Source organism: Habropoda laboriosa, unplaced genomic scaffold, assembly GCF_001263275.1.
Source record: "Habropoda laboriosa isolate 0110345459 unplaced genomic scaffold, ASM126327v1 scaffold718, whole genome shotgun sequence".
In the NCBI taxonomy this organism is placed as follows: Eukaryota; Metazoa; Arthropoda; class Insecta; order Hymenoptera; family Apidae; genus Habropoda; species Habropoda laboriosa.
The window spans coordinates 105,415-131,253 of record NW_017100942.1 but is presented as its reverse complement, the minus strand read 5'-3'; the positions used below and the strand labels follow the sequence as shown (position 1 = coordinate 131,253).

General features: G+C 38.6%; 1 protein-coding gene across 1 annotated transcript in view; it reads right to left on the bottom strand.

Moving 5' to 3' along the window:
* LOC108577636 (PH and SEC7 domain-containing protein 1) overlaps nt 1-25,839 on the bottom strand; it is a 106,142-nt gene that overhangs the window by 35,893 nt on the left and 44,410 nt on the right. Inside the window, exon 2 of the mRNA XM_017940813.1 lies at nt 4,055-4,121. Coding sequence (XP_017796302.1) covers nt 4,055-4,121 — 67 coding nt within the window. The remainder of the gene's footprint in view (nt 1-4,054; nt 4,122-25,839) is intronic.

The following is a 25,839-nucleotide window of genomic DNA, read 5'->3' as shown; positions in this document are numbered from 1 at the left end:
ACGTAGTTTCCGTCCACAGAATTTTCTTCTCTTTTTTTTTAATACTTTGCGTGACCGGTGGGACAAATACGAGTGTGAATGAAGTGCGATCGTGTGTGGAGTGTTGGGGCAAAGTGAATCTCAATTTATTAGAGCATTTAAGAATTTTAAAGAAGAAATTTAGAAGGAATATTAATTGGAAACGAAAGGGTTAAATATTTGAGCTCCAAATTTTAGAAATTTAACATGTCGCTTTACTTTCATTCAGAGAAGTATTTGATTAAAGCTTCTTAAAAAAAGGAAGTGGTTTTTTTGAAGGACGAGAGAAAATTCATATTTTAACCTTCTCACCGCTATTGGTGCTGTTAGAATTATGGTAATAAATTAAAAGATATTATTTTAATTATGAATCTTCTTTATTTTTTATACGCGAGGAAGGCACGTCGCTATGCAATCAATCAAACAAAACATCAGCAAGACGCAGAGAAAAAAAAACATATCTGCGTCACCCATACTAAACAGATGGTTACTATGTTATTTCTATATATATATATTTATATTAATCTGTCTCAGTATGTTGATTATTTTTGCCATTACTATTACACAGACACATACACATTTCTCCTTATGATTCAACAGGCGCTCTGAAAATTTTCTCGCACTCTGCTGTTGATGACTTTTGGTACACTTTCGCGTTAATTCGATCCTTAAATTTGGTTAAAATTCGATCCTTCGAGTACTCTCGTTTCAATTTAGCAACAGAAATTTAAAAATGATAAATTTTCGATGTTTTTCAATTTTCAAACACCAAAACGAAAGATTCTGCGGATAATCGCCGTAGCGAAAGGGTTAAATGCTGGCCCCCCAGCAAGGATAAAAAGAGGGCCGATCTACGATTTTTATGGACAAAAACGGATACTTGCTCCAAGACGCTCCCTTGTGTGGACATCGAACGGACAAAAATCCTGCCTGGCTCCGACTTTGCTCCCTGGCGTGGACAAATCCGGACCACGAGGCAACGTTTAGATCCGTCTACCCAGTTAACGTTTCCGCGCCCTTTTGGTGAACGTGCGATAGTGACCGAGTGACAAGGACAAACTCGAAAACAGACGTTTAACGCTGCAGACGAGTGCGGTAGCTCCGATAATAGTGGCACAGTGTTCTCGTGAGGTTGCGATATTTAAGTGTAGTCGGCCCGAACCCCACACAACCTAAGACGCGAAGATCCCGCACTATAAATTGAATTTAACAAAGTCCTATTTTAAACATTTTTTAAATTTTCTTCTCTTTTCTTATGCTGAAAATCTTTTAAAATTTGAAAGTCCTATTTGTTAGATTTTCTTCCCATTTCCAATCGGGTTTTTTATCATCGCCGAACGTTCGATTCCTCACGCGATCAAATGGATTCTGCGTGACGGAAGATTTCGCGACTTCCGTCGGAAATCGTCGCGTAAATTTGCCTGCGAAACGACGCGTGGTTTATGGAAAATCCAACCAGCCGATAGATATTCCAATAAATCGCGATAAACCGGACGTTTCTCGCGGATTATTGCTGTCTCCGTGTGATACACGCCCGCGCGGCAGCGCGAATTGCGAATTTTCCACGTTTTCCCCCCTTCCCGCTGTTTTACGAGCCGAATTTTTCACCTTTCGAGCGCGAATTTCATGGACCTTCTGGACAGGAACAATCGAAGGATAAACGGGCCTTCACACTCCATTGATCTAATTTCGCGACTGTAATTCTCCGGTTCGCGCGAAATGTAGCAATTACGCGAAGGTTAATCTCTCATCGACCTTCTGAGGTTTCATTCGTGGCCGAGAAAATGTCGATTTGGTGAAAGTCTGATGAAGCTCTGATCCAGATTGTGCGTTTTTTTTTGTTTTTTTTTTCTTGAGCGATATTGTGGTTTTTTCTGGGGAATTATTATAGCTACTTTGACGAGCAACAATTTGAATTTTAATTCGTGTTTTAATTTGAATCGAACTTGAATTTCGATTAGCATTAGAAACTTTTCAGATCTGTAACTGCTTTCGATCGATTTTAGAAGAAAATCCGTTTAATTATTTAATAATTTTCGTTAAATTGGAAGCGAGTTGTTCTTAATATTACAGAAAATTCGTGTTTGTAACAGCTTGTTAAACACTCATTTAAAAAGAATGCTTTTGTGACTGATAATGAGATGAAGAATCTACTTGTTTTAATGAAGTATTAATTCCTCTTGAGAAGTTTTCTTTCTCCAAACATACAAAATTACAGGATAATTAGCACGTTAAAATCAACAACCTCGTCGACATTAAAGTCAGAATACATCTCTAAAAACACGAACTTTGCTCGCTAATAGTGATCAGCTATGAATATTCAAATAGACCAATAAAATTATCTCTCCAACTCTTAATAACAAAAAATGCAAATTGTCTAAATAAAAAGCTGCGAAAGTAGAGCTCTACGAAAATCTCATCATGTAAAATCACAGAAAAATAGGAAAAAAGGAAATTGACTCTTTCCAATCATCTTGAACACAATTTCCAACGTTGATCTTAACCAGAATTAACCAAATGGCCATTTTCATAAACTGTAATATAAATGAGGATTACAGGAGAAAAATATGCCAAGTTACATTTTCCTATTTTAACAGGGGCCATTTTAAAGTTAAAAAAATCTCTCAATTAATTTCGTATTACCAAAATTGTATTTTTACTTAGTTTTTGGATTAAACACGTATTTTCCTTATTATCTTGAAATTTTAAAAATTTCAAGGTGATAAATTTCTAAATTAATGTCAAAATCTGTAAACACTGAATTCCAAAAATTTTGAGTTTTCCGTTAACTTAATATTGAATAATTTTGAGATTTTCAAGAACTCAATATTTCACAATTTCCAGATTTTCAAGAACTCAATATTTCACAATTTCCAGATTTTCAAGAACTCAATATTTCACAATTTCCAGATTTTCAAGAACTCAATATTTCACAATTTCGAGATTTTCAAGAACTCAATATTTCACAATCTCCAGATTTTCAAGAACTCAATATTTCACAATTTCGAGATTTTCAAGAACTCAATATTTCACAATTTCCAGATTTTCAAGAACTCAATATTTCACAATCTCCAGATTTTCAAGAACTCAATATTTCCCAATTTCCAGATTTTCAAGAACTCAATATTTCACAATTTCCAGATTTTCAAGAACTCAATATTTCAGAATTTCGAGTTTTCCAATAATTCAATATTTCATGATTTCGAGACATTCAATAACTCAGTACGAGTGGTATTATTTGAGGTAAGCCGTGTCCAAAAGAATTCACATTTGATCGATCAATTGAACACTGATTGGTCAAATCACTGATCCGGAAAATGAACACAGGTACTTACGCACACTATTATCAGTACGTCTCCAGATCCTGATGAAGCTAGCTGCAATGCTGGCGAAACGGAATGCAAATTCTTTTGGACACGGCTTACACCCGGAAGCCTCAAATAATACCACTCATATCGATCCGGGTCGTGAAAGTCTCGAAACTCTCAATAACTCAAGATTTGCCAATTTCGAGATTTCCAACAACTCAACATTATCGACCTCGATACTCGACAATTTTCCGGTTCCTCCTCATCTCACCAAATCATTCCCCTCTTTCACACAAACTTCACACAGTTTCCCTCCGCGCCTATTTTTAAAACGCTAATAAAAACCTACACCCTTTCCACCCATGTCACACTAAATCACCCATCTCCCCCCTTCCGCCAACCAAACTACCCCAAGAAATCAAAAAATCAACACAAAGCACCATACACGCCAACACCACACTTCCCTCAACAATCTCCAAACCGATTCTTTCTCCACATAAAAAAAAAAAAAACGATTCAATTGCCACGATCAATCACCAAAAGGTGATACTTTTCAGCAGAGAGACAGAGAAGGAAGGAACAAGGGTAGTACAAGAAGAAAGACAGTACGAGGGAGAGACAGAGAGAGAGAAAAAGAGAAGAAGAGGAACGACAGTGCACTCCGTCGAATGTACATTATATCCGCGATAGAGAAAGAAAGAGAAGCTAAAGCAGGTCGGTCTTCTTACCTTCTTTAGTACTGAATCGGTTGACATCGACTTCGTTCACCCTGAGTATGACGTCACCGGCCTCGACCTGCAAAACCAACAGACACCGTTTCTATGAAAACGCATTCTGCAGAAGGATCAATTGGTCAGAGATGACGAATTGCCGCGCGAGCTAACAGAGAGAGCTCTATTTGCTGGCTCCATGCTTTCGGCAATTCGACGATAGAGAACGAACTCTGGTACGGCTGGCCAATCGCGAATGGAACTGCCATTATGCAAATCTTCCCCTGGCATATATATGTATACGCGTTTTTCTTTCGCTTTTATGGTGGTGTGTTTCACCTCACTTTCACAAGAGAAATAGTCCAGATAGTGTACCTTTATATGCATTTTATTTTAACGAGAATAACGAGAAGTTTCGATGCTCGAGGGGAAATTAAAGTTAGGTGAAAAGGTCACGTTGGACTATTTAACCGCGGTGAACTCGTCATTATCGCCTTTCCACTTCCTGGTTCTACAAATGTATTTTATGAAACGAGGAACTTGCTGGAAAAATTCAGCTGGAGTGTTTCATTTTTTTTTTTTTTAATAGTTTTGCATTATATCGAGGGTAGTTTGTCGAATGTCGAAATGAAAAATGTGTTTAGTCGGTTAATAAAAAATTAACTTTAAAATTATGAGCGAAAATGTGAAAGTTCAGTTATGTTCAATTTATATTTGACGCTAAATATTTGAATAAACGTAATCTAAGAATTTCCACATCGACAACTTTTCTCGTTTGTTAAAAAAAAAGTTCGCACACAGTAATTGTAGGAAGTAAAAGAATTCGCGTGAAATCGTGAATATAGAAACGCGAAATAATTTTTAAAAAAATGTGATTAATGTCACACGAGAAAGTCCAATCATGGCGAAAGTAAAAGTTTTCCTGTGATTGTTTTTCGAAAGTTCATACTGCCACGGCGAGAGAGGAATATCGATAGTGCAGAATAATTGCATACGATGGAGCTCTGAGATTGAATGAAAAATTGTATGAAATTCCTGGTGAATTTTGTTCATTTAAATCTTCAGCATATTGCTTCTTTGCGTCACTCTTTTGCTCACCCTGTATCTTTTTTTAAACAATAGAAACGTTAATATTCCACTATCAAAAAATTCCTTCCATTTGGAACAACACAAGTAAGTAATAAATTGCATGGTAAATAATTCCAGCTGCCCAACAGTGACCATAAATTACGAATCACTTCTAAAGGAAGATTTTGCAATTTCTCCAGTAACCCACCAAGAAAACGACTTAATCGAACAATTCCGCTTTACTCTACTATTCCCGTACTTACGTAACGCTACGTAATCTTCAAATCATCATCTGAATGGAACGGCCGAGGAAACGAACGTACTTTACATAACTTACACTCGTAACTAACTGTATCTGATTAAAACCACCACCAGCTCTAATCCTACAATCGCAATTTTCCAAATTACTCAACAGAACCACTCCTGTAAAGACAATGTTGTAACCAACGCTGTTAATAAAACTCCATCTAATACTGTTGATCCGTATTAACAAGTTTTATCGCGGGGTTACTCGATCGAAAACGGAGATAAACGCTCGCAGCGAAACCATCGTATCTTCGTTTCTAATAGAGATATCGCCGAAAACTAAACGGCGCATTATTCTACAATTAAAAACGAATCCAACGCGCCCCTTAGATTATTCGTAGGATGAACAGGAGCGGAGATAGGTGGAATTATAATTTCTGGGGTGGAGCGTGGGTGTTGAATGCTTCGCAACGCTCTGCCCCAAAAAATACAATTCCACTTATCTCCGCTCTCGTTTGACTTAGGAATAATGTAGAGGGTGCGTTGGATTCGTTTTTAAATGGCGAATAAAATGCATTCTGGCTTTTATCGCTATCTCAATTAGGGTTGAAGATACGGTGGTTTGAATTTTTACTAAATTTCGCTACGAATTTTCGTAATTTAAGGGATACGTTAGATTCGTTCTCAATTAACGAATAAAATATCTTGGAACTTTTGTCGTTATTTCGATTAGAAAAAAAGAATACGTCGATTTGAATTTGTCTTAATTTTCGCTGCGAACTTTTCGAACAACCCGATATGTACAGATACCGTAGAAAGAAGCTAGAGAGTGTATTTGAAAACGGTAGCCAACTGAAATACGAGTTTCCACGTAGTTCGAGCAGTTTACTTCGCGAAGGCTCTCGAACTTGCCTGAAAAATTGTTCCCCTATTTCTCCCTTTGCTGCGTGCCTCTACGATTTCCTACGGCTTGTCTCTCTGGGGAAATAGTCCTCTCTCGAACAGCCTGGGGAAACGAAATTGTTTACAAGAAGCCATCCGTCATGAGCGGAAAGACGGATAAGAACGAAAGCAGGTGGAAGTTCTCTGTGTGTTGGCACACGGGCAAATCCTTCCGTCTCTAACTTGGACAAATAGAGGAGCACAGCACAGCTGGCGCGTGCGAGGAAAATCGAACTCGCGCCTTGGGTAATTAAAGAATCGCTAACCGGACTTGAGATAGCGGTTCTTCGGAAAGCCACTCGCGTTCCGTGAAACAGGTAGCAAGTAAGCAACCGCAGAACTTCGAAGAACTTGTGTCAGCATTGACGATTCCTTCAATTTCTAACGACTGGCCTGACGATTTTTTATGCAAATTCAGATCTTTATGAATGTAATTTAAAAAATAGAAGCTAGATGGGCAATTGTTTTATTCGCTAAATATAGTTTTCTAATTTTGAATAGCTGAATTTCTAATAATGTTTTCCTTCAGATTTTCCATAAATGCGTCAAAATCGAGAGAGAGAGACGAGAGATTGATAGCGTTTGTTCCATTTTAGAGAACGAGTTTTTACAGTGAGTTTCAACTTTTACTTCCCCTCAAACGTCGAAATTTCTCGGAAACTTGGATTTTGTTCTCCTCAAATCTTTTTCAGAAAATTTCCACACATTTCTGCAACTCCAAAAAAACAGACACATACACGTATACACTTTTTGTTTCATCGAATTCACCAAATCGTTTAGAAATACAATTAACAGCACCTCATTAACGAACCTCGGCATTATCGCGTCGTTTTCTCTCATTCCAAAATTCCAAAATTTGGCAAATTGTTAAACGAAGCAGAGCACGACATTGGCGAAAAAGTGGGACGATAATAGTTCAAAGAAAAGGTACAAGTGAAGAAGAAGAAAATTGCAACCAAATTAATTGAACACACGAGATTGTTCGATTGAGCGTTCAAGAGGGAATAGGCAGAGAGGGAAGGTGCGGAGACAAATTTTCTGTATTTTAACGACTAAAGCCACGTCAATCACAGGCAACGAAGAGAACACGAAAACGGCGTAGAATCTCGCGGCTTTATCGCGGAAGGTGCACCGTCTGACTGGAAACACGAGGCCAGACAGGGCGCACGTAACTTGAACGTCGTATGCACTTATGCATCGTGCCTTGCGCTAACAATAAGTGGAACTGCTGCAGCGATACGTGTGCATCCCGCGCATATGCGACCGTCTCGCGCTATTGTTCCGATGCACGGCCGCTTAGCCGCGTCATACCTCCCCGTGAAACATTGTCCTCCGCCAGGAGGAAATCTTTCCGATGTACCGGGTGTGCCGAGACAACTTCCTCAACCTATTCACCCAAGATTTTTATGGAAGAAGAAGGAAATAAGTCGACTTTTTTCCATTCGTGTGCATTTTTCTATGGTAAATATTGGGATTTTGAGAAAAATGAAATGGATACGTATGTGTCGGTGTCCCTGAAGAGGTTAGTATGCTCTATTCCTCGAGGAAAATTTCGTGGAACTTACAATTCGTCGCACGATTTTTCTTCTCTTTGAAAAAGAAACAGCCGTGATTTTTGTAGAATAATAGAAAAAATTCCAGGTATTTTCAGGTAGAATTTTACCGGAGAATTAAAAAACTTTGTGATTCGGAAGATTGTAATTACGTTCGAAAAGAGTTTCCATTTAGAAGATTATAATTACGTTCGAAAAATGCCGTTCAGAAGATTATGGCTGCGTTCGAGAAATTTTGGAAATAATTGCAATACTTCGATTATTTCTAACTTAATTGCAAATTGAAAGAGAAGAAAAATTTGTGATTTAAAAAATTACAATTACATTCGAAAAATCCTGCCACTTAGAAGACTATGATTACGTTCGAAGAGTGTCATTTAGAAGATTATGGTCGGTTTCGAAAATTTTTGGAAATAATTTCGCTAGAAAAATCTGAAAAGATTTGAAGCAGAGAGATTTGCAAATTTTACACGGTGAAACTTGGGCTGAAAGTGTACAGACACCCTGTATACGCGGGGACTGGGTCAGTTTGTCCGTGCAACGCGAGTCTCCGTGTTCACGAGTACATTATCCACAGCGCAGGCTAATTTCCTCGGTAATTTAATTGCAATTGCCCGGTGACGTTCGTCGTATTTCAACGCTCACGGTATATTTACCGCTTACAACTCGTAGACGCGTTACGTGTGTTCCTAAGCTCGGATTATCATGCGTATGGAAGCTGATATTACTATTTCAAAGGTGTCATAACTATCGGTGTATTCAGGAAGCGTATAAACGCGATCGTAAACGCCCCCCAGATTCAATTCGTCCTCCAGTTTCACGAGAAATTTCACGGAAATCGTCGATAAACTTCGTGCCATCTTCTTTCCAACGCTTCATCAAAAATAAATCGAAAAAAAAAAGATACGGCGGATAACGATTCGATAAAGACAAAATAGGGTCCGAAACAAGAATTTCCAGACTCTGAGTTGAACAATTTATTGCAATCGAATGGACAAAAAAAATTCACAAGGTAAATTGAAAAGTTTTTTGATAAAACTGTAATAAAAAGGAAAATTGTCGATGGTTTCAAAATTATTAAGCTGTGTGATTTGATAAAAAAATTTTAGAACGTAAGTTAGAAATTTTTGGTTTCAAGTGATCTGGAAAAGAAATTGCTATTCTTCGTGTTGAATGTATAATCGATGCGAGTGAAGATTAATTTAAATACCGCAGAGTAGAGTGATAAATGTGTGGCGATTTATGATGCTCAAGTTAAAAGGTACATCAACGTGTGTATTAAATATTGTTCATTTCCTTGTTATGATAAATGTAAAACCGGATCGTGTACAATGAGTAATGAATAATAAGTAAGCGAAGAATAAGAAGGAACAAGAGCTAAGCTGTCTGAATAATGGCAAGGGATGAACTATAACGTAGAAGATTATACATTCAACATTCGTAATGAGAAAAGTCCTGGCTGGTACAACGCCTTTCCCATTTGCGAGGAGCGCCAGAAGTTTCACTCGAATCTTTTCCGCAAGTATTATACAGGGCGTGTCACATTAAGTGGTGCAATGAAATAAGAAAAAGCAACTTTTCGTATATCGAATGATTGTACAATAAAAACAATTATTCGACAAATTTTCGAAAAAGGGCTCTCTGAAGTATTGCAATTTATGCGAAAGAAATTACTGAATTTTTACTGTATATTCTATTGCACCAAACCTAACCTAAAAATTAATTCTGAATTCAGCAGAACAAAACGAAAATAAAGTACCTTATTCGTAGAAGAGTCTTTCTCTTTTGAACCTATTCTCTGACATTTCGATCTATGCAGAAAGAAAATGTAGAATTTTTACGGTATGCCCAAACCTAACCTAAAAATTCATTCTGAATCCGACGAAAAAATGAATAAACAAAGTGCTTCGTTCGTAGAAAAATCTTTCTCTCTCGAACATTTCAATTCACGTTAAGAAAAATCCTATAATTTTCACAGTACACCTTCTTACATCAAACCTAACCTAAAAATGAATTCCAAATCCAACGAGACAAATTGATTAAGTGCTTTATTCCTAGAAAATCTTTCTCTTTCTAACATTTCCATTTATGTAAAAAAAAAACAATTGCATAATTTTCACAGTGCACGCTATTACACCAAACCTAACCTAAAAACGAACTCCGAATCCAACAGAGAAAAAAAAAAAACAGTTAAATAAAGCGTTTCATCGGTGAAGGAATCTTTCAATTGAACCCTCCCTTAAATGCTAAAGCTGACTGGGGAAAACTGTGAAAAGAAGGGAAGAATAATTTCACACTCTGTGTATATACACAGAGAAACCGAACTCCCAGCTCGCTGACAAGCACGTTTGTAACATCGCAGTCGGCTTTCAACTCGAAAATCGACGCCCGTCGAAAGGGTATTCTCTTCTTCGAGGAGCATCGTCCAATTACCGGCTGCGCATTCATAAACGGATGTTGCGTCTCCCTGAGACGCTTTGTGTCGTCCCGGGAGGGTTTGGATGGGGGGGAGAGGCGTGTGTTTACACCGAATTTCAGGCCTGCCGGATCTCTCTGACCTGCTTAGTCGAAATCTATTACAGAATGCATCGACGCGCACACGAGTGCACCCTCGAAATTGATTTACGAGCGAAGGCTTGTCGGCAGGCACGACCTTCGTGTCCTGACGCCGTTGATCGATGTGCGAAATCGCGTTGTAACAGCGTCAGCGTACACGCATCTCTTCTGCTACGTGTCGTTTAACAGGATTCTCCTTTGTAACTTCGGTCAATTCGCTGTTTTTCGAACCTTTGTTACTTTTCTCCGAGTGAAATGTGAAATACCGGACTGGTTGAAAAATTCTCTCGACAGTTTGCATTTGCCACTTTGCAATTTCGTTCGTAGATTTCCGTAAATGATAGAATTGAATTAATGGGGCGTTTTTATAAGTGAAATATGGAATATTAGGTTGACTGAAAAATTCTATCGACAATTTTCACTTGCAACTTTGCAATTTCGTTCGGAGATTTCCATAAACGACAGAAAGTTCGAGTGTATAACGAGGTGGCCCAATATTTGTACCTTGGATCAATTTTTCTAACGTTCTTTCGAGTGAAATATGGAATATTAGGTCGATTGAAAAATTCTATCGACAGTTTTTTCACTTGCAACTTTGCAATTTCATTCGTAGGTTTCCATAAACGATAGAAAGTCCGAGTGTATAGTCAGTCGAATAAAAACGTGGCCCAAGTATTTGTACCTTGGTTCAATGTGGCATTTTTCAAGTGAAATATGAAATATTAGGTCGATTGAAAAATTCTGTCGACAGTCTTCACATGCAACTTTGCAATTTCATTCATAGATTTCAATAAATGATAGAAAGTTCGAGTGTATAGTCAGTCGATTAAAAAGGTGGCGCAATATTTGTATCTTGTATCAACGGGACGCTTTTCAAACTTTCTTTTTTCAAGCGAAGTATGAAATATTGGCCGATTGAAAACTTCTATGGACACTTTTCACATACAACTTTGCAATTTCGTTCACAGATTTCCAAAAATGATAGAAATAACAGCAAATTCGAGTGTATAGTCATTCTAACAGAAAGATAATTCAATATTTCTGAAAAAGTTATTCAACTTTTGTAATTCACTCGATAAACATATTTCACCGTAAAGTGCATTTCTGGTATTAAAGTATTAAAAATTCCAATTACCCAGGACTCCTCGCAATAACAATTAACCACTCTACCCTAATTATCTCAATTTTTCAAGATCCCCGGCAAAATCCCTGAGGCATTGAATTGCTAATTTCAAGCACTGAAGATGTTCCCATGAACACAACCGAGCATTTCCAACTTCTGAAACCCCCCGAATTGCATACAAAATTACAACTCTCCGCCTGTGCACAACAACAGGTCTTCGTTAAAATTCTTCTTTGTCCCTTCCAGCCCCTTTGTCTCCGTCAACCCCCGAAACCTTGCACCCTATGCAAACTCTGCGCATCCGTCAAGTGTCTTCAATACACAAAGAACCAATAAGAACCCAAAAGAAGAAGAAAACCAAAAAGAAAAAACAGAAACGAGCGTTTTGAGCATGTGCAATTTCAGAAACAAGCCTGCGTCTTCAGACGTCTTCACCGTAAAGATAGAGGGGGCTTATTACCTAAAGTACCCGCGTTATTACTCCATTGTTCCCGAAAAATGCTCGCATCATCAGCTTAATTCATCTCGACCTCGTTAAGTGCGACGCTCGAACCGGCCGGTTCGTTCGTTCTGATAAATCCCGGCTTGATAAGATCGTCGGTCGCGGGGCAAGGCGTAGAAAGTTCACCCACGTCCACGTGAAAGTCTGAAATCGAACGGCGTATTGCGAAATAATTTCGTGGGAGAAGCTCGACCGACCGAAACCGACCGCCTGTGCACAACAAGTTAAATATGCTCGTGGATCTTTTTCTTACTTTTTCTTTTCTTTTGCGTGGGCAGCCCCTCTGTGATCGACGATTTTCGCCGAATTTACGGGTTCACACACGAGTCTCGTGGGATTTCTCACGATGAAACGGAGGATTTCGTAATGGCGGCAGGTGGCTCGAGTTTGATCTGATCGAGTAACTTTTCTTTCCATTTCGAGAGAAGCTGTTGCGAGAAGATTGCTTGTGGATGATTGATCGAAGCTGCGGAATGTTTATGCAAGAGGTTTGATAGAAAAGAGCAGCTTGGCTGGCTAGGTAGAAGTTTGTTAATTATTTTCAATTGAAAAATGGTTTATTGTAATTTTTCTGTCAGGTTGTATTATATGAAACTACTGCTTTTAGCGGATAGGGTTATTTGTTATTTTGCAAATGTGGAATAGTGAATTGTTGGAGGGAAAGTCCATAGGCGCTTTGAAAATTTGCTACTGCTGTGTTCTACGCGCCTCTGCGCGCCTATAGCGCTTTGAACGTGTGCTCGCGCTCTGTCCTTGGCGCCTATAGGCGTTTCAGATATTTACTCGCGCTCTGGCCTTGGCGCCTATAGGCGTTCCGAATATTTTCTCGCAACGTGTTTTTGGTGGCGCGTTTTAACACAATTTACCACCTTAACTTTTGTATTTTGCACACTTCCATCTTACTTTAATAAAAGAGTTTAAACACGACAAATTGTAAATTTCAATTTTCGAATTTTAAAAAAATGTTTAAACGCCGAAACGAAAGATTGATGAACGCCTGCAAGACACGCGTTACGCGCTCAAATCTGAAGCAGCGAAAGGGTTAATGCACTCGCGATATGAATCAAGGTGCAACATTAAGTTTTACATAATTACTCATTTTCAGAAGCAAGCTTGATGCTTACGATGATTAAAAGTGCGGCGAACATAGAGTGCAAAATTTAACGAATTAACGTCTAGTATAATCAGGAGTGTAACTAATTAATACGTAGATACAATCGTCGTACGAGAAGCATTATTAGAAAATTACCGATCGTGAATCTATTTTTTCTTCCAAGTATGAATGACAAGCACGTTAATTGCAAGAAATAATTCCAGGCTAATCTGAAGATTACAAAGCGTTCGTTCGTACGCTGATATGATAAACGACGAAGTGTAAATTTGTTAAGTGCTAAAGTTAGTGTCTACTTAGTTCCTTTTTATTTCACTAAAGAATGGAAAACAACATTTTAATAGCATGTAGAATTTTATTTCCATGACAGGTGAGAATTACATACAGCATCTTTTACACGTGTTATTACTTCTAACTGCGTGTTATAATACTGAGTGTTCTCGATAATTAGTACGTTACTACTTCTCATCGTACGTGTCCATCGTTCATATGAATACGCCAACTCGTATTTGCAGAAACATCGTGTTAACTTGTAAGTACATTAACGTCCATCAGACAGATATTCTTACACGCGTCTAGCTAATTGGACACCGGCCAGAGAGGAAAGTCAGAAAGTCGCAATGCTCCATTCCCTTTACTCCTAAAAATTTCATTCGTTATAACAGTTTCTCTCCCCCTCTCTCTCTCTCTCTCTCAATCCCTTGCTCTCCATGCGAAAATCCGTGCACGTTTCACAAAAGAAGAAACAACTGAAAACTCACTCCACTCTCCACGCATAATCATCAAACGGACGAAGCAACAAACAACTCGTAACACTGCCAAGAACAAAGGAGAACAAGACGATCCAAGAACAAATCCCCTTCGACGACTTCGTGGTACATACGCTGACGTTCGCAAAGTATTTCTTCACGGTGCCGTTCGTTTCTATAGACAGCTTACTTCATTTGTGAAATTTTTAAACGAATTGATTAATCAAAATTTCGTGGACGAAGAGAGAGAGAGGGAGAGAGAGAGAGGTTCTGTGGAAAAATACTTTGTGAACGATAACGCAGCGTATAAAATGACTCGCTCTCGGTTAAACGGAAAAAGAAAAAAAAAAATGAAAGGAGATTGAAGTGAAAAAAGGGAGAGAAGAAGGGAAGAAAAATGAAAGAAACACGTCCCAACGATGGTTCCGGACTAATTACCGACGTTTATCAGACGACAGGGGGCCACTCGAGAAAAGCGTGTTCACCTGGTGGAGCGGTATATACTCGACGTAATCGAACCTGTCCCCGCCGCGCCTCGACAAGTATCGATCTAGGGGCCGGCAGCAACACCACAAGCAGTACGCGAATTTGGGCATTTGGGGGGAAAGCACGTCCCTTGTGCTATGCGACACAGCCGAGCAGGAACAACAACAACAGCACAACTACGTGGCCCGCTAAACGCCGACTGATCGAGAATCTCGGTCACGGATCAGAATTCAGACGGCGGCGTCGCGATGCCAACGTATTTTTGTCTGCCGTGACATTGACTTTCCTCGGGCCACCGTCCAACTTGCTAGCCACGCATCACCACGCGACTAGGAAACTGCGTATAATGATAATAAACCATGTCCGCTTATAGTCTGAGAGTCCTTCTATAGTCTCTCTATAGTCTCTCTATGGTTTCTCTATAGTGTCTCTGTAGTTTCTCTATAGTCTCTCTATGGTTTCTCTGTGGTTTCACTGTAGTCTCTCTATAGTCTCTCTATAGTCTCTCTATAGTGTCTCTATAATCTCTATAGTTTCTCTGTAGTTTTTCTGTAGTCTCTCTATGGTTTCTCTGTGGTTTCTCTGTAGTCTCTCTACAGTCTCTCTATAGTCTCTCTATGGTTTCTCTGTGGTTTCTCTGTAGTCCCTCTATAGTCTCTCTATGGTGTCTCTATAATCTCTATAGTTTCTCTGTAGTTTTTCTATAGTCTCTCTATGGTTTCTCTGTGCTTTCTCTGTAGTCTCTCTATAGTCTCTCTATAGTCTCTCTATGGTTTCTCTGTAGTCCCTCTATAGTCTCTCTATAGTCTCTCTATGGTTTCTCTACTATAGCCTCTCTGCTAATCTCTACAGCCTCTCTGCAATCTCTCTACAGTCTGTCTATAGTCTCTCAATGGTTTCTCTGTAGTTTGTCTATAGTTTCTCTACTATAGTCTCTCTATAGTCCCTCTCGTCTATGAGACGAAAATTGCGAAACTTTCGGGTGAAACGTGGACGCTGCACTCTTTTCTGAAAAGCATCGGTTTGCTTGGCTAGGAGGTGGAGGGTTGGAATTGATTGAACTGAAGGACCGGATAGTTTGGTTGAGGTTAGACGGCTGAATGTTGCGGGTCTGTGAGAAGTTCGTGCAATTGGAAGCATTTCAGTGAAATGTTTAATGAGTTCTGTAGTTTGCATTATTTTTCCCGGAGGGATTGATTCCTCTGGTGATTAAATGTTTCGGATCATTCGTTTGTTTTGCTGAAGAAAATGATTCCCCCCTTTTTTTTTCTTTCAGATAATTCTAAAAAGATGATTCAAATCGTAATTAATTTAATTTAAAAGAGAAGATCCAAGTATTTTTGAGCCTCGAGCACGATACTAAATAACGAATTGAAATTTATTCTCACTGGCAATTATCCATTATCGAAGTTTTAGAATTAACTAATGACTCAGGCGCTCGTATCTATTTCAAGAACACGCTTTTACTATTTTTACATAACAAGCATTGTACTACTACCTGAAGGTTAATGAATCGAGACAATGAAACAACAAATCATCGTCTGCAATCTAGACTGTACTCGTAAAACACGCAACCACGATACTGAAAAAAAGAACTGAATATTCATTATTCAAGGCGCGGTGTTAATGGGAAACTGTTAAGTTTCACCTAACACTTTCTTCGTTCAATGGAACTTAACCTGAATCGTCTGTTATCAAAAGGACAACACGTCCACGTCTCTCTTCGCGTATGAACATCATTGCGCAATATCTCACAGTTCTTTATCACTCCTGCGGAATCACAATTTTTGGACTTACGCCATTTGAGAACCTCTTCAATTCTCGAGTCACTGTTTCTCCCGTTAAAATCGAATATTCCCCCAACAATTTTTCCATCGATCTCGAATCTACCAACATCAATCGAACCTGCAAATCAGCACCTTCCGGTAACGTGAAGTTTTCACACGGTCGATCAGACGAGCAAGCGCCTCGCCACGCGTCCAATTTTTTCGAGGATTTCGCCTTTCTCCGTTTCTTTCTTTTTTCTCTCATTTTCGGTGTTCAATCGTTCGATCAGAATGTGATGCGGCCGCGCCGCATGGAAAAGTGATATGTCGAGGACATTAGTGTCTTTGGGCGGCGGGCGCAATAGCGGCGTTAATTGGCGGCCGGCAATCAGCTTTAATTAAAATCGTTTTTTGCGCCAGTGTCCCGCGCAAAAACCATTCTCTCGCGGACGTTATTGAAAAATTCGATCAGCCCGGCAAATATTTCGCGCGATCCAGGATTAATCGCTTCGAGAAATGTCTTGCGGGTCGCTTCTGCTGTTATCTTCATGCTCGAATTAAATTGCAGAAAATAGAGTCTGCTTTTCGAAAATAGATAGGAATAGATAAGAAAATGTAGGAGTTTCTGTTGCAAGACGCAAACACTTGAACGTTTGAAGTTAAAAATAAAGCAAGTACACGGGTTGTACCAATGCAACGTATTGTAAATTTCAATATGCATCGAAGAAATTTTTGGGTAACATTTGAACTGAATTTTACTGCTATTTTACTGAAAAATGAATTTTTTAAACCATATGACTTTGGGATGAAAAAATTATTTTCTGCACTTTTGCTTTTTTTACGTTATCAACTTTTATGCATTTCTGTGCTTCTGAATTTTCAGACAGAGTGGTAGAACACGTGTAACAGTGTTTAATTTTTTTTTTTTCAAATTTTGTTTTCTGTCTAGCAATTACCTGATCTCAGGTCCGTTGAAAAAGATGGCAATTATTTTCACAGAGACACGTTGAATATATTCTGTAACGATTTAATAATAAAACACTAGGAGAAATGGGCAACGTTAAATCACGTTATGTCGTCGCATGTGTCCGTAGAAAAAACGAATCAATCGAATTGTACATGCCATTGAGAAAACCATGGACCCGTTGAAATTTCATTAGTAGCGTGAGCGCGCCTATAATTTCGTTACAATGAAGAGTAATTGACCGTCGTAACGGTGTTCAGGACGGGCGTCGTATTGGCAAACCTTGTATAAATAGTTTCTGAAAGGTAGTAGCACATTTTCGTACGTAACAGAGGGACCGTAAACGTCGACTGTTTTGCGTAATAAGAGCCGTTCGGTTAACCGCCATTGACGAACCATTTCCGACCATTAAATAACCGTGCCATCTCCCACTGGCCTGTTCAAGGTCATCTATCAACCTCTCGAGAGGGGCCCTCGAGTTCTAGCTTCGACGTTCTGAATTTAAATGGCGGTCTCATATTCTGCAATTGGGTACACAGAACGGAATGGTAACACGCTGATCTACTTTGACGAACTGCACGGCTGTGTGAACAAATAAGGTATGGTAAATGGGAAATGTTGGAATGAGAATGAAGCACAAGAAATGGGAAATTTTGGAATGAGAATGAAGGACAGGAAATGGGAAATTTTAGAATGAGAATAAAGAGCAGGAAATGGGAAATTTTGGAATAAGTGTAAAGTATAGTAAATGGGAAATTTGGGAAAAGAAATAGAGCATAGGAAATGGGAAATTTTGGAATGAGAGGAAAGTACAAGAAATGGGAAATTCTGGAATGAGAATAAAGTGCAGGAAATGGGAAATTTTGGAATAGGAGTAAAATATAGGAAATGGGAAATTTTGGAATGAGAATGAAGTACACGAAATTGGAAATTTTAGAATGAGAATAAAGAGCAGGAAATGGGAAATTTTGGAATAAGAGCAAAGTATAGTAAATGGGAAATTTGGGAAAAGAAATAGAGCATAGGAAATGGGAAATTTTGGAATGAGAGGAAAGTACAAGAAATGGGAAATTCTAGAATGAGAATAAAGTATAGGAAACGGGAAATGTTGGATTAGAATAAAGTACAGGAAATGGGAAAATTTTGGAATGGGAATAACGTATGGTAAATGAGAAATTTTTGAATAAAAATAAAGTATAGGAAATGGAGAATTTGGGATTAGAATAAAATAAGGGAAATGGGAAATTTTTGAATAAAAATAGTTTCATTCTTATTGTTTCTCCTTCTTGAAGAAGAATCGAAAAAAAATAGGAAAAAGTTCTTAGCACGAGTTTTGATTAAATGTATACTAAAAACAGTGAACAATGCAATTATTTTGCATTATGACACAAAAAGATTGCAAAATCAAATTTATACCGATGGAGAACGTAATGTCGAAAATTGCCAAAAGTATGAATAATTCCCAGTGGCGCCAGATATTATTTTCGAAAGATCGTAAAAATGCAATTGCACGACATCCAAAGTCATTGACTCGGTCCAAATTCTGCACGCGGTTTTCCTGGCACGTTGGCGTGCAAGAAATTCTGCCAAGAAAAAGAACATCACGATAATCACTGTAAACGTGTTCTAAGATTATCGTCATTCTTCCTCCAACGTACACAAAAAATAAAAAAAAGGAAATACACAAAATTGAACGATAATACACTCTCGGCGATAAATCTAACAACATTGACGTGTCTTTGAGATGGGATTAAACACGACGAATGGTCGGAGCCGAAATAGAATATGGCGTAATAAAATGTCGCGAGCACGCTGTCAAGGCTCCAAACAGATATTCACTTTCATTTTCGCTGAGGACCCTGAGATTTAAATCGAAGCGACGCGTCTTGAATCTTGTCCCAAACGCAACGTCAACGATACACAAGGCGACCCATTTCCAACTATAAATAGATAGTCTTTCACGAACTATATCGAGGCAAAGGAAGATGTAAAAAGAAAAAAAGAAGAAAACTGTTCGAATTTTGGTAAGATAAGATTAACACACAGGCTGAACACGTCGAGGTCGCTCGAACGACTTTTACGCACGTCCTTAAAACTGAAATCGGGATGATGAGCTTAAAAAAAATGATACCTGAGCTTGAAACACCATTTCTCACAGTTCTGCCTATATATCAATTTTTGTTTTCTTCTTCCCCCGCGAAATTCTAATGAGCCCCTCGAACCACTTTACGACACCCCAGCCTTCGCGCGTTCGATTTTCGCGATTCAACGCAGCTTCCGATCGTAAAATTCATTTATAGCGCAAAATGGGTCATCCCGGGGCATTCCAATCTTCGCGACATTCGATTTGATCTTGTTCTTCTTTGGTTTTAGGAGTCGAAAATCATTTTTTTTTAGCGAGGAAGCCGGAAGATTTTGCGGAGAAGAAATAGCGTTTCTGGATTAATTTCTTCTTTAAATATTTATTTCTTCGTTTAGAAAAAAGATACCTAGAGAGTTTCTACAGTCGTTTCTTTTTTCAATATTTATTTCTAGATTAATTTCTTCGATAAATATTTATTTCTTCGTTTAGAAAAATGAGCGATTCTAGATTAATTTCTTTTTTCAATATTTATTTCTTCGTTTAGAAAAAAGAGCGATTCTAGATTAATTTCTTCTTTCAATATTTATTTCTTCATTTAGAAAAAAGAGCGATTCTAGATTAATTTCTTCATTTAGAAAAAAGAGCGATTCTAGATTAATTTCTTCTTTCAATATTTATTTCTTCATTTAGAAAAAAGAGCGATTCTAGATTAATTTCTTCATTTAGAAAAAAGAGCGTTTCTAAATTAATTTCTTCTTTAAATATTTATTTCTTCATTTATTTTTTTTTTTTATTTATTTATTTACCGCTCTAACCCCGTTATAGTGCGGAGTATGTATTAAAAATGATAGAAAAAACACGATTCAAGAGAAAAATAAATTGCGAAGTTTCAAGTCCAATAAAATACATAATTCTTCGTTTTCAACATACTCGATACACCGTCATTCAATAAGAACTGACGTCAAAATTTTCGTCCATGCAAAAACGCCTTTAATTATAATTAACAAGCTCGCAACACAGAATCGCATGCATTAGTGGAACAAAAAGATTGATATTATAATTTTACAGAACGTTGAATTATTCTCCGTAATACGGGCCGATGTATGCCATTTTAGCATAGCTCAAGTACCTCTGCTAACGAATAAGTTAAATAAGAATAAATACGCGATTCGTAAAACGTTCAAGGACTTGTTTTCATACGCATCCATTTGGCAATATCGGAAAAGAACCAAGCTTTGAACGCAGTTACCCAAGATTTCAGTTTTAATCGAATTCTGAGATGCACTTTACTCGAAAAAATATTCGTGGAAAGCCGAAATGTATTAGGTGTAAAAAAAAACAGTTCGCTACTTTTCATTTTGCAGTCCATAAAATGATTTCAAGCTGAAAATATTTCCCACTCTTTAATTTATTTCAATAGTTAAAATTTTTTTAGAAAAGTCTAAAAGCAACAGAGAATATTTCATTTCCTTCGAATGGCGACATTTATGGTGACATCCATAATGTGCGCCACAGCTTCGTTCACAGAACAAATCAACAGAAGAAACAAAAATAAGTAATTTCACAAAGACTTTTAATTATTTTCCAAAGGAAAATTCAAAATTTCCAAAGTTTCACAGAAAAAAGTGTGCCAAAGCTGCATTCCTATCAAAAGAAAATTAGAACACTGCAACTTAACAACACTTTCCTCCACGAAAACAGTCAAACCAAAAAGATTCGATCGCCCCAAGTTAACGATACCAGAAGCACCCGAGCAGCGGTCTGACAGCAAAGCCTTAAAAATAGCAGGCAGAACGGACAAACAAGTTAATGGGTCCTTCAAGGGGTCCGCTCTGGTTCGCAACAATCGCAATAACATCTCGGCAAACAGGCTAAAACGATCCAAGAAGCGGGAGAGATCGGCCAAAGAGGAAGCCAAACATTTGGAATCTCAACCGATAACGAGGAAAAGCAGAGAGACGTGGCCTCGCCGTCAAAGCTCCACTTAATATCCATCTTCCTCTTCTTCTTCCTTGTCGCGAGAAAGCGCGAAGCTTCCTCGCCGTAGCACAAAGATGGCCACGAGAAGAAGAGACGACGTAAGGGGGGTCGGCGAAGAAAAGCAAGGTTCGAAGAAAGGGCAAAAGAGAGAAAGAAAGAAGCGAGAATAACGGAGAACGTTTGCCTCTCTTCTTCTTCTCGTTTGCCGCCATCCCTCCTTATTACGATTCGCGGCGAGATCCATTTTTACGAAGCCAAGAAGGGCTTCCTGTGGCTCGTCGTTTCGCCGTTCAAAGCGTTCTTCGCCGTCTAGCCGAGCACTTTGCTCGCTTCGTCGGATACGTTTACCGTTGGAGTGAGAAAGAGGTGGGATCGATATCGAGACGACGACGGCTTGGAAATATGGAAATTGAACGGGTGGCGGCGGTGGCAAGAAATAATGTAAATTCGACGCCACACCGGCATTTCTCGAGGCCGGGCTACGAATTAATTTCGCGTGCAAAAGCCTCCTAACTTCACCATCGAAAACCATGGAAGCTCGTTCGTTTGACGATGACGAATCGACTAGCCCGAGGCTCTGACTCAGCCGCGATGATGACGCCTGGAATTCGTGATTCGTTTTGCTTGCGCGCTCGCTCTCTCACGCGACTATCGTGACGGGAATAATGGGTCTTTCGGCGGTGCCCGAGACGAATATCTCTCTCGCGGTGCTTCTGATCGAGAAGAGAATGCACGCTTCTTTTTCGAGCAGTTTCGTTCAGAGTTCTTTTTCTTTCAGGTTTCTCCAGTTGATGCGTTTCGTTGGATGGAGATTTTGCGGGGGAATTAGTAAGTGTTGCTGGCTGTTTTTATTATTCAGTGGATAAATTTTGGTATGTTTATGTGAGAATCGGTGGAAACTTGATTAACTTCACTTTTTGATATTGTTCTAATTTTTGATTTGATTTTATGGACTCAGCTAAGGTGATCCTAGCTAACCCGTGCCTAATGTGGTTGGTAAGAAACCATGCATTTTTTTAGCAAATGCATCGATCAGAGAAATCAGTATTTCCTGAGATATTTCAAATTTTTGACACACATACACTACCGGCCAAAAGTTTGGAATCACCGAGCATTGCAATTTAGTAGTCAGCGACTTTGAGAATTTTTTATCATTCGAATCAATTGATACGAGGCAAATCTATAAAAAACTAGCAGCAGATTTAATATCGATGAAAAGTGGGAGGTGATTCCAAACTTTTGGCCGATAGTGTATGTTTCGTTGAAGATGTGATAATGGCACGTTCGAACACCATCTTGAATAAATTATGTCATAAAAATCAATATTTCCTGAGATATCTCAAACTTCTAATAAAACACTATACTTGGTTCAAAATTTTATTAAAAAATCTTATTCCACATTTTCGGTTTATTGTTTCATACAGAATCGCCCTCTCGCAACTCATAACGCGAAAATACGTCAAATTTCATTTCTGGTACACAACAAATGGGAAATTTTCAATATTTCACTTGACCCATGAATAAGCGAAACGTTCGAAATTTATCGTGAATATTTGCTGCATCCATTACACCTTTACAACGAATACATTTTCCGAGAATGAGGTTATTTGTCCGATCTATAGTTACACGTGTATATATACTGATGCGCACAATCTGAGAAGCGCATGTAACAGAAGCTTATACGAAGGCAAATTGCACTTCGACATACAGCCGCAAATGAGACAATTACATGCAGGCGCTATCCCTTTCGACCACTGAACCGCAAATGAAGCAACGTCTTGCATTACCGCGAACAGAAGCCTCCGTTTGTCACCAGCGGCCGGATTTTCTCGCGGGAGACCGCTTGTTCGGACGATAAAAGCTATTCTAATTTAACTATTCGCCCGGTAAATTTCGCGGATGTCTAATTAAACCTGGGATATCAAGGGTGCAGCGCAATTTTTAGATCTGTGGGAAGGAAGATGAAGAATGATTACAAGTTACGTATCTCAGATTCTTCAAAGAAAAAATGATAAAAAGTAACTCTTCCAACAGTGTGTCAAAGTAATTTTGGTAAATTAAACTTAACTTCTGTGTTAATAAAAGATGAAGAATGATACCAGTATGTGTCTCAATCTTGATTCTTCAAAAGAAACAGCATATCTTTTCAATTGTGATAAAATAATTTTCGTAAATTAAATTTAGCTCTTGTATTGATAAAAAAAAAGAATATCTTAACACATTGTTGACCGGTCACGAGTTAACTCGTGTTTGCACTTGCATTAGCTATTTCAATTTTTGAAACGCAGGGCGATATAGAATATTGCAAAAGCTTTGTTCATCGTGTTTAGTCGTGTCCGCTTTATTTTCTAAAAAAAAAATACTTTTCTTGGTATTTAGGTTTTCATCACAATTCTACTTGCTTAGTCCTCGATGGGTATACCTGCCGCCCAACCCTTGCAATTTGTCAACATGCATTTCTATTGTATATATTTGCGCCTTTGTAATTAGTCCCGGGAGCCGTTAGTTCGCTTCGTAACAGCGGTAACTTTATGACACTACGGCAATCGTAGTTTTCCAATTTAAGAATTTGCTTTCACTTTTCTATTATATTAAAAGTTATATAAAAGATACATACGTCCAAAGTTTTATTTCAATTCATTATGTATAAGTAAAGTTTATCGAAGTTTATTTAGATTGTTTCACTTCCACATACAATTACGAAATAATAGCCGGTGACATGGGATAGCTTCTGCGTAAAATTGCCGGTCAACAATGTGTTAAAAACAGGAGATGCATTCTATCAACAAAATTCATTCCCTTAATTTAACCACTGTGTTTAAGTAACCTGAAACTATAACATTAATAACATACTAACAAATAAACATGCTCTTGGTTAGATACTACATTTTATTGTTTCTGTATCAATATCTTAGAACGAAGTTAGAATACTTGGACACTGTTGAAACACTGTATATTTAGATTTGAGTAATTAATACAGGAATTGCCAATACATATATCATCTGTATATTGCATCCTCCGTATTACCAAACGCTTGCCATTTATCTCCTCCACACAACGACCATATCTAATAATCCATACATCACAACCCCATCAAAATCAGCCACCAACACTTCGACCCTCGCCTATCACGTGATACCCATCCTCTCTAACCTAATCTAACACGAGTCCTCGTCGATTCTACCAGCTCTACCATATCTTTATCGACTAAAATTTACGACGACGCAATAAAACTTGCCGACATCAATCGCACGGAACCTCGACGAAAAACCCACCACCGATCGCCTCTATCTACCTCTTAAATGTCTCCACACACACACACAGGAGACGATTTATCGTGTCACATCGGGAAATCGAACGCGTTTGACGATACCGTTTGATTTGTCGCTCGATCTTTTTCACCTTTAATAAATTCAGGTGCTTTATCAGGTGTCACTTTCTGCGAATTACAACGATTGTCACGGTGGAATAAGTTTGAAGCATTGCTTCGTATTTTCCTCACGTATAAAGAATTATTACAGGATACGAAAATTGAGTTGAAACTTAAAAAGTAAAATTTGTCAAATTATTAAACGATCTTTGCATTAGTTAACTCTTTGAAACCTGAGCGATTTTTCATTGAGTTTCTTTTGGGCGTTCGATACCTCAAAAAAAAAAAAGAATACAGTGAGCAATTTTTCCTTGAGTTTCATTTGGGAAACGATATCTAATAAAAAAAAAAAGGAGAGTCCACTGAGCAATTTTCCCTTGAATTTCATTGGAAAGTCGATATCTCGAAAGAAAAAAAAGAAAAAATCCAATAGTCACTTCAAAATCTCGAAAAGGAAAAGAGAGCAATTTTGAAACCTCCGCAAATTTTCCTTGAATTTCACTGGAAAGTGAATATCTGAGAAAGAAAAGAAAAAATCCACTGGGCAATTTTCTCTTGAATTTCATTCGAAAGTCGATATCCCCAAAAAAAATTTTTTTTTAAAAACCAATAGAGTTACTTGAAAGTTTCGTACACAGGTCAATCGAAAATTTAAACGACCGAAATTATGAATGGTCGAACCGGTGTTTACTCAAGCCACAGAAAAGGGTTAAAAGTGGCCCGTTTCCACCGTAGCCTACATACTAAAAATGAAGTATTATAAATCTAGCGTACACAGATCGATCCCGTTTTACCGACGCTTTTATCATTCTAGTTCAAGGGCACGGGTCGGGAGCAGAAAATCAGCGGGGAAAAGATTAACAAACCAGAGCGGAAGGGATGACAACGCACGAGAAGAGGTATCAGACGGAAGCTCGCGGCGATAACCGGCCTCGTATAAATAGCTATTATTTCCGAGCCACGTGGCCTGCGGCTGGGGCTCTCCGCGGCGTGACGAATTGCCACTGTCGACGCGCGTTCGGAACGTGCATTTTGCCGTGGATCACGCGTCAATCTGCTCGCGTGCACCGCCCTTCTTCTTCTTCTTCCTCTTCATCGTATAAGCGTGTCACGCGGCGGAGAGAGCAATCGGTATCAATTATCGCGTGCAACCGCGGCGGCGGCGGATCGAAACGCGCGTGTTTCTCCTTTTTTACCCTCGTCTCCCGACGCAAATTGGATTTCCAACCTAGCACACACAGTTTTGTTACCGTAGTTGTGTTATAATAACGGGGATTAGTTTGCCGAAGTTTAGCCAGGGGTTG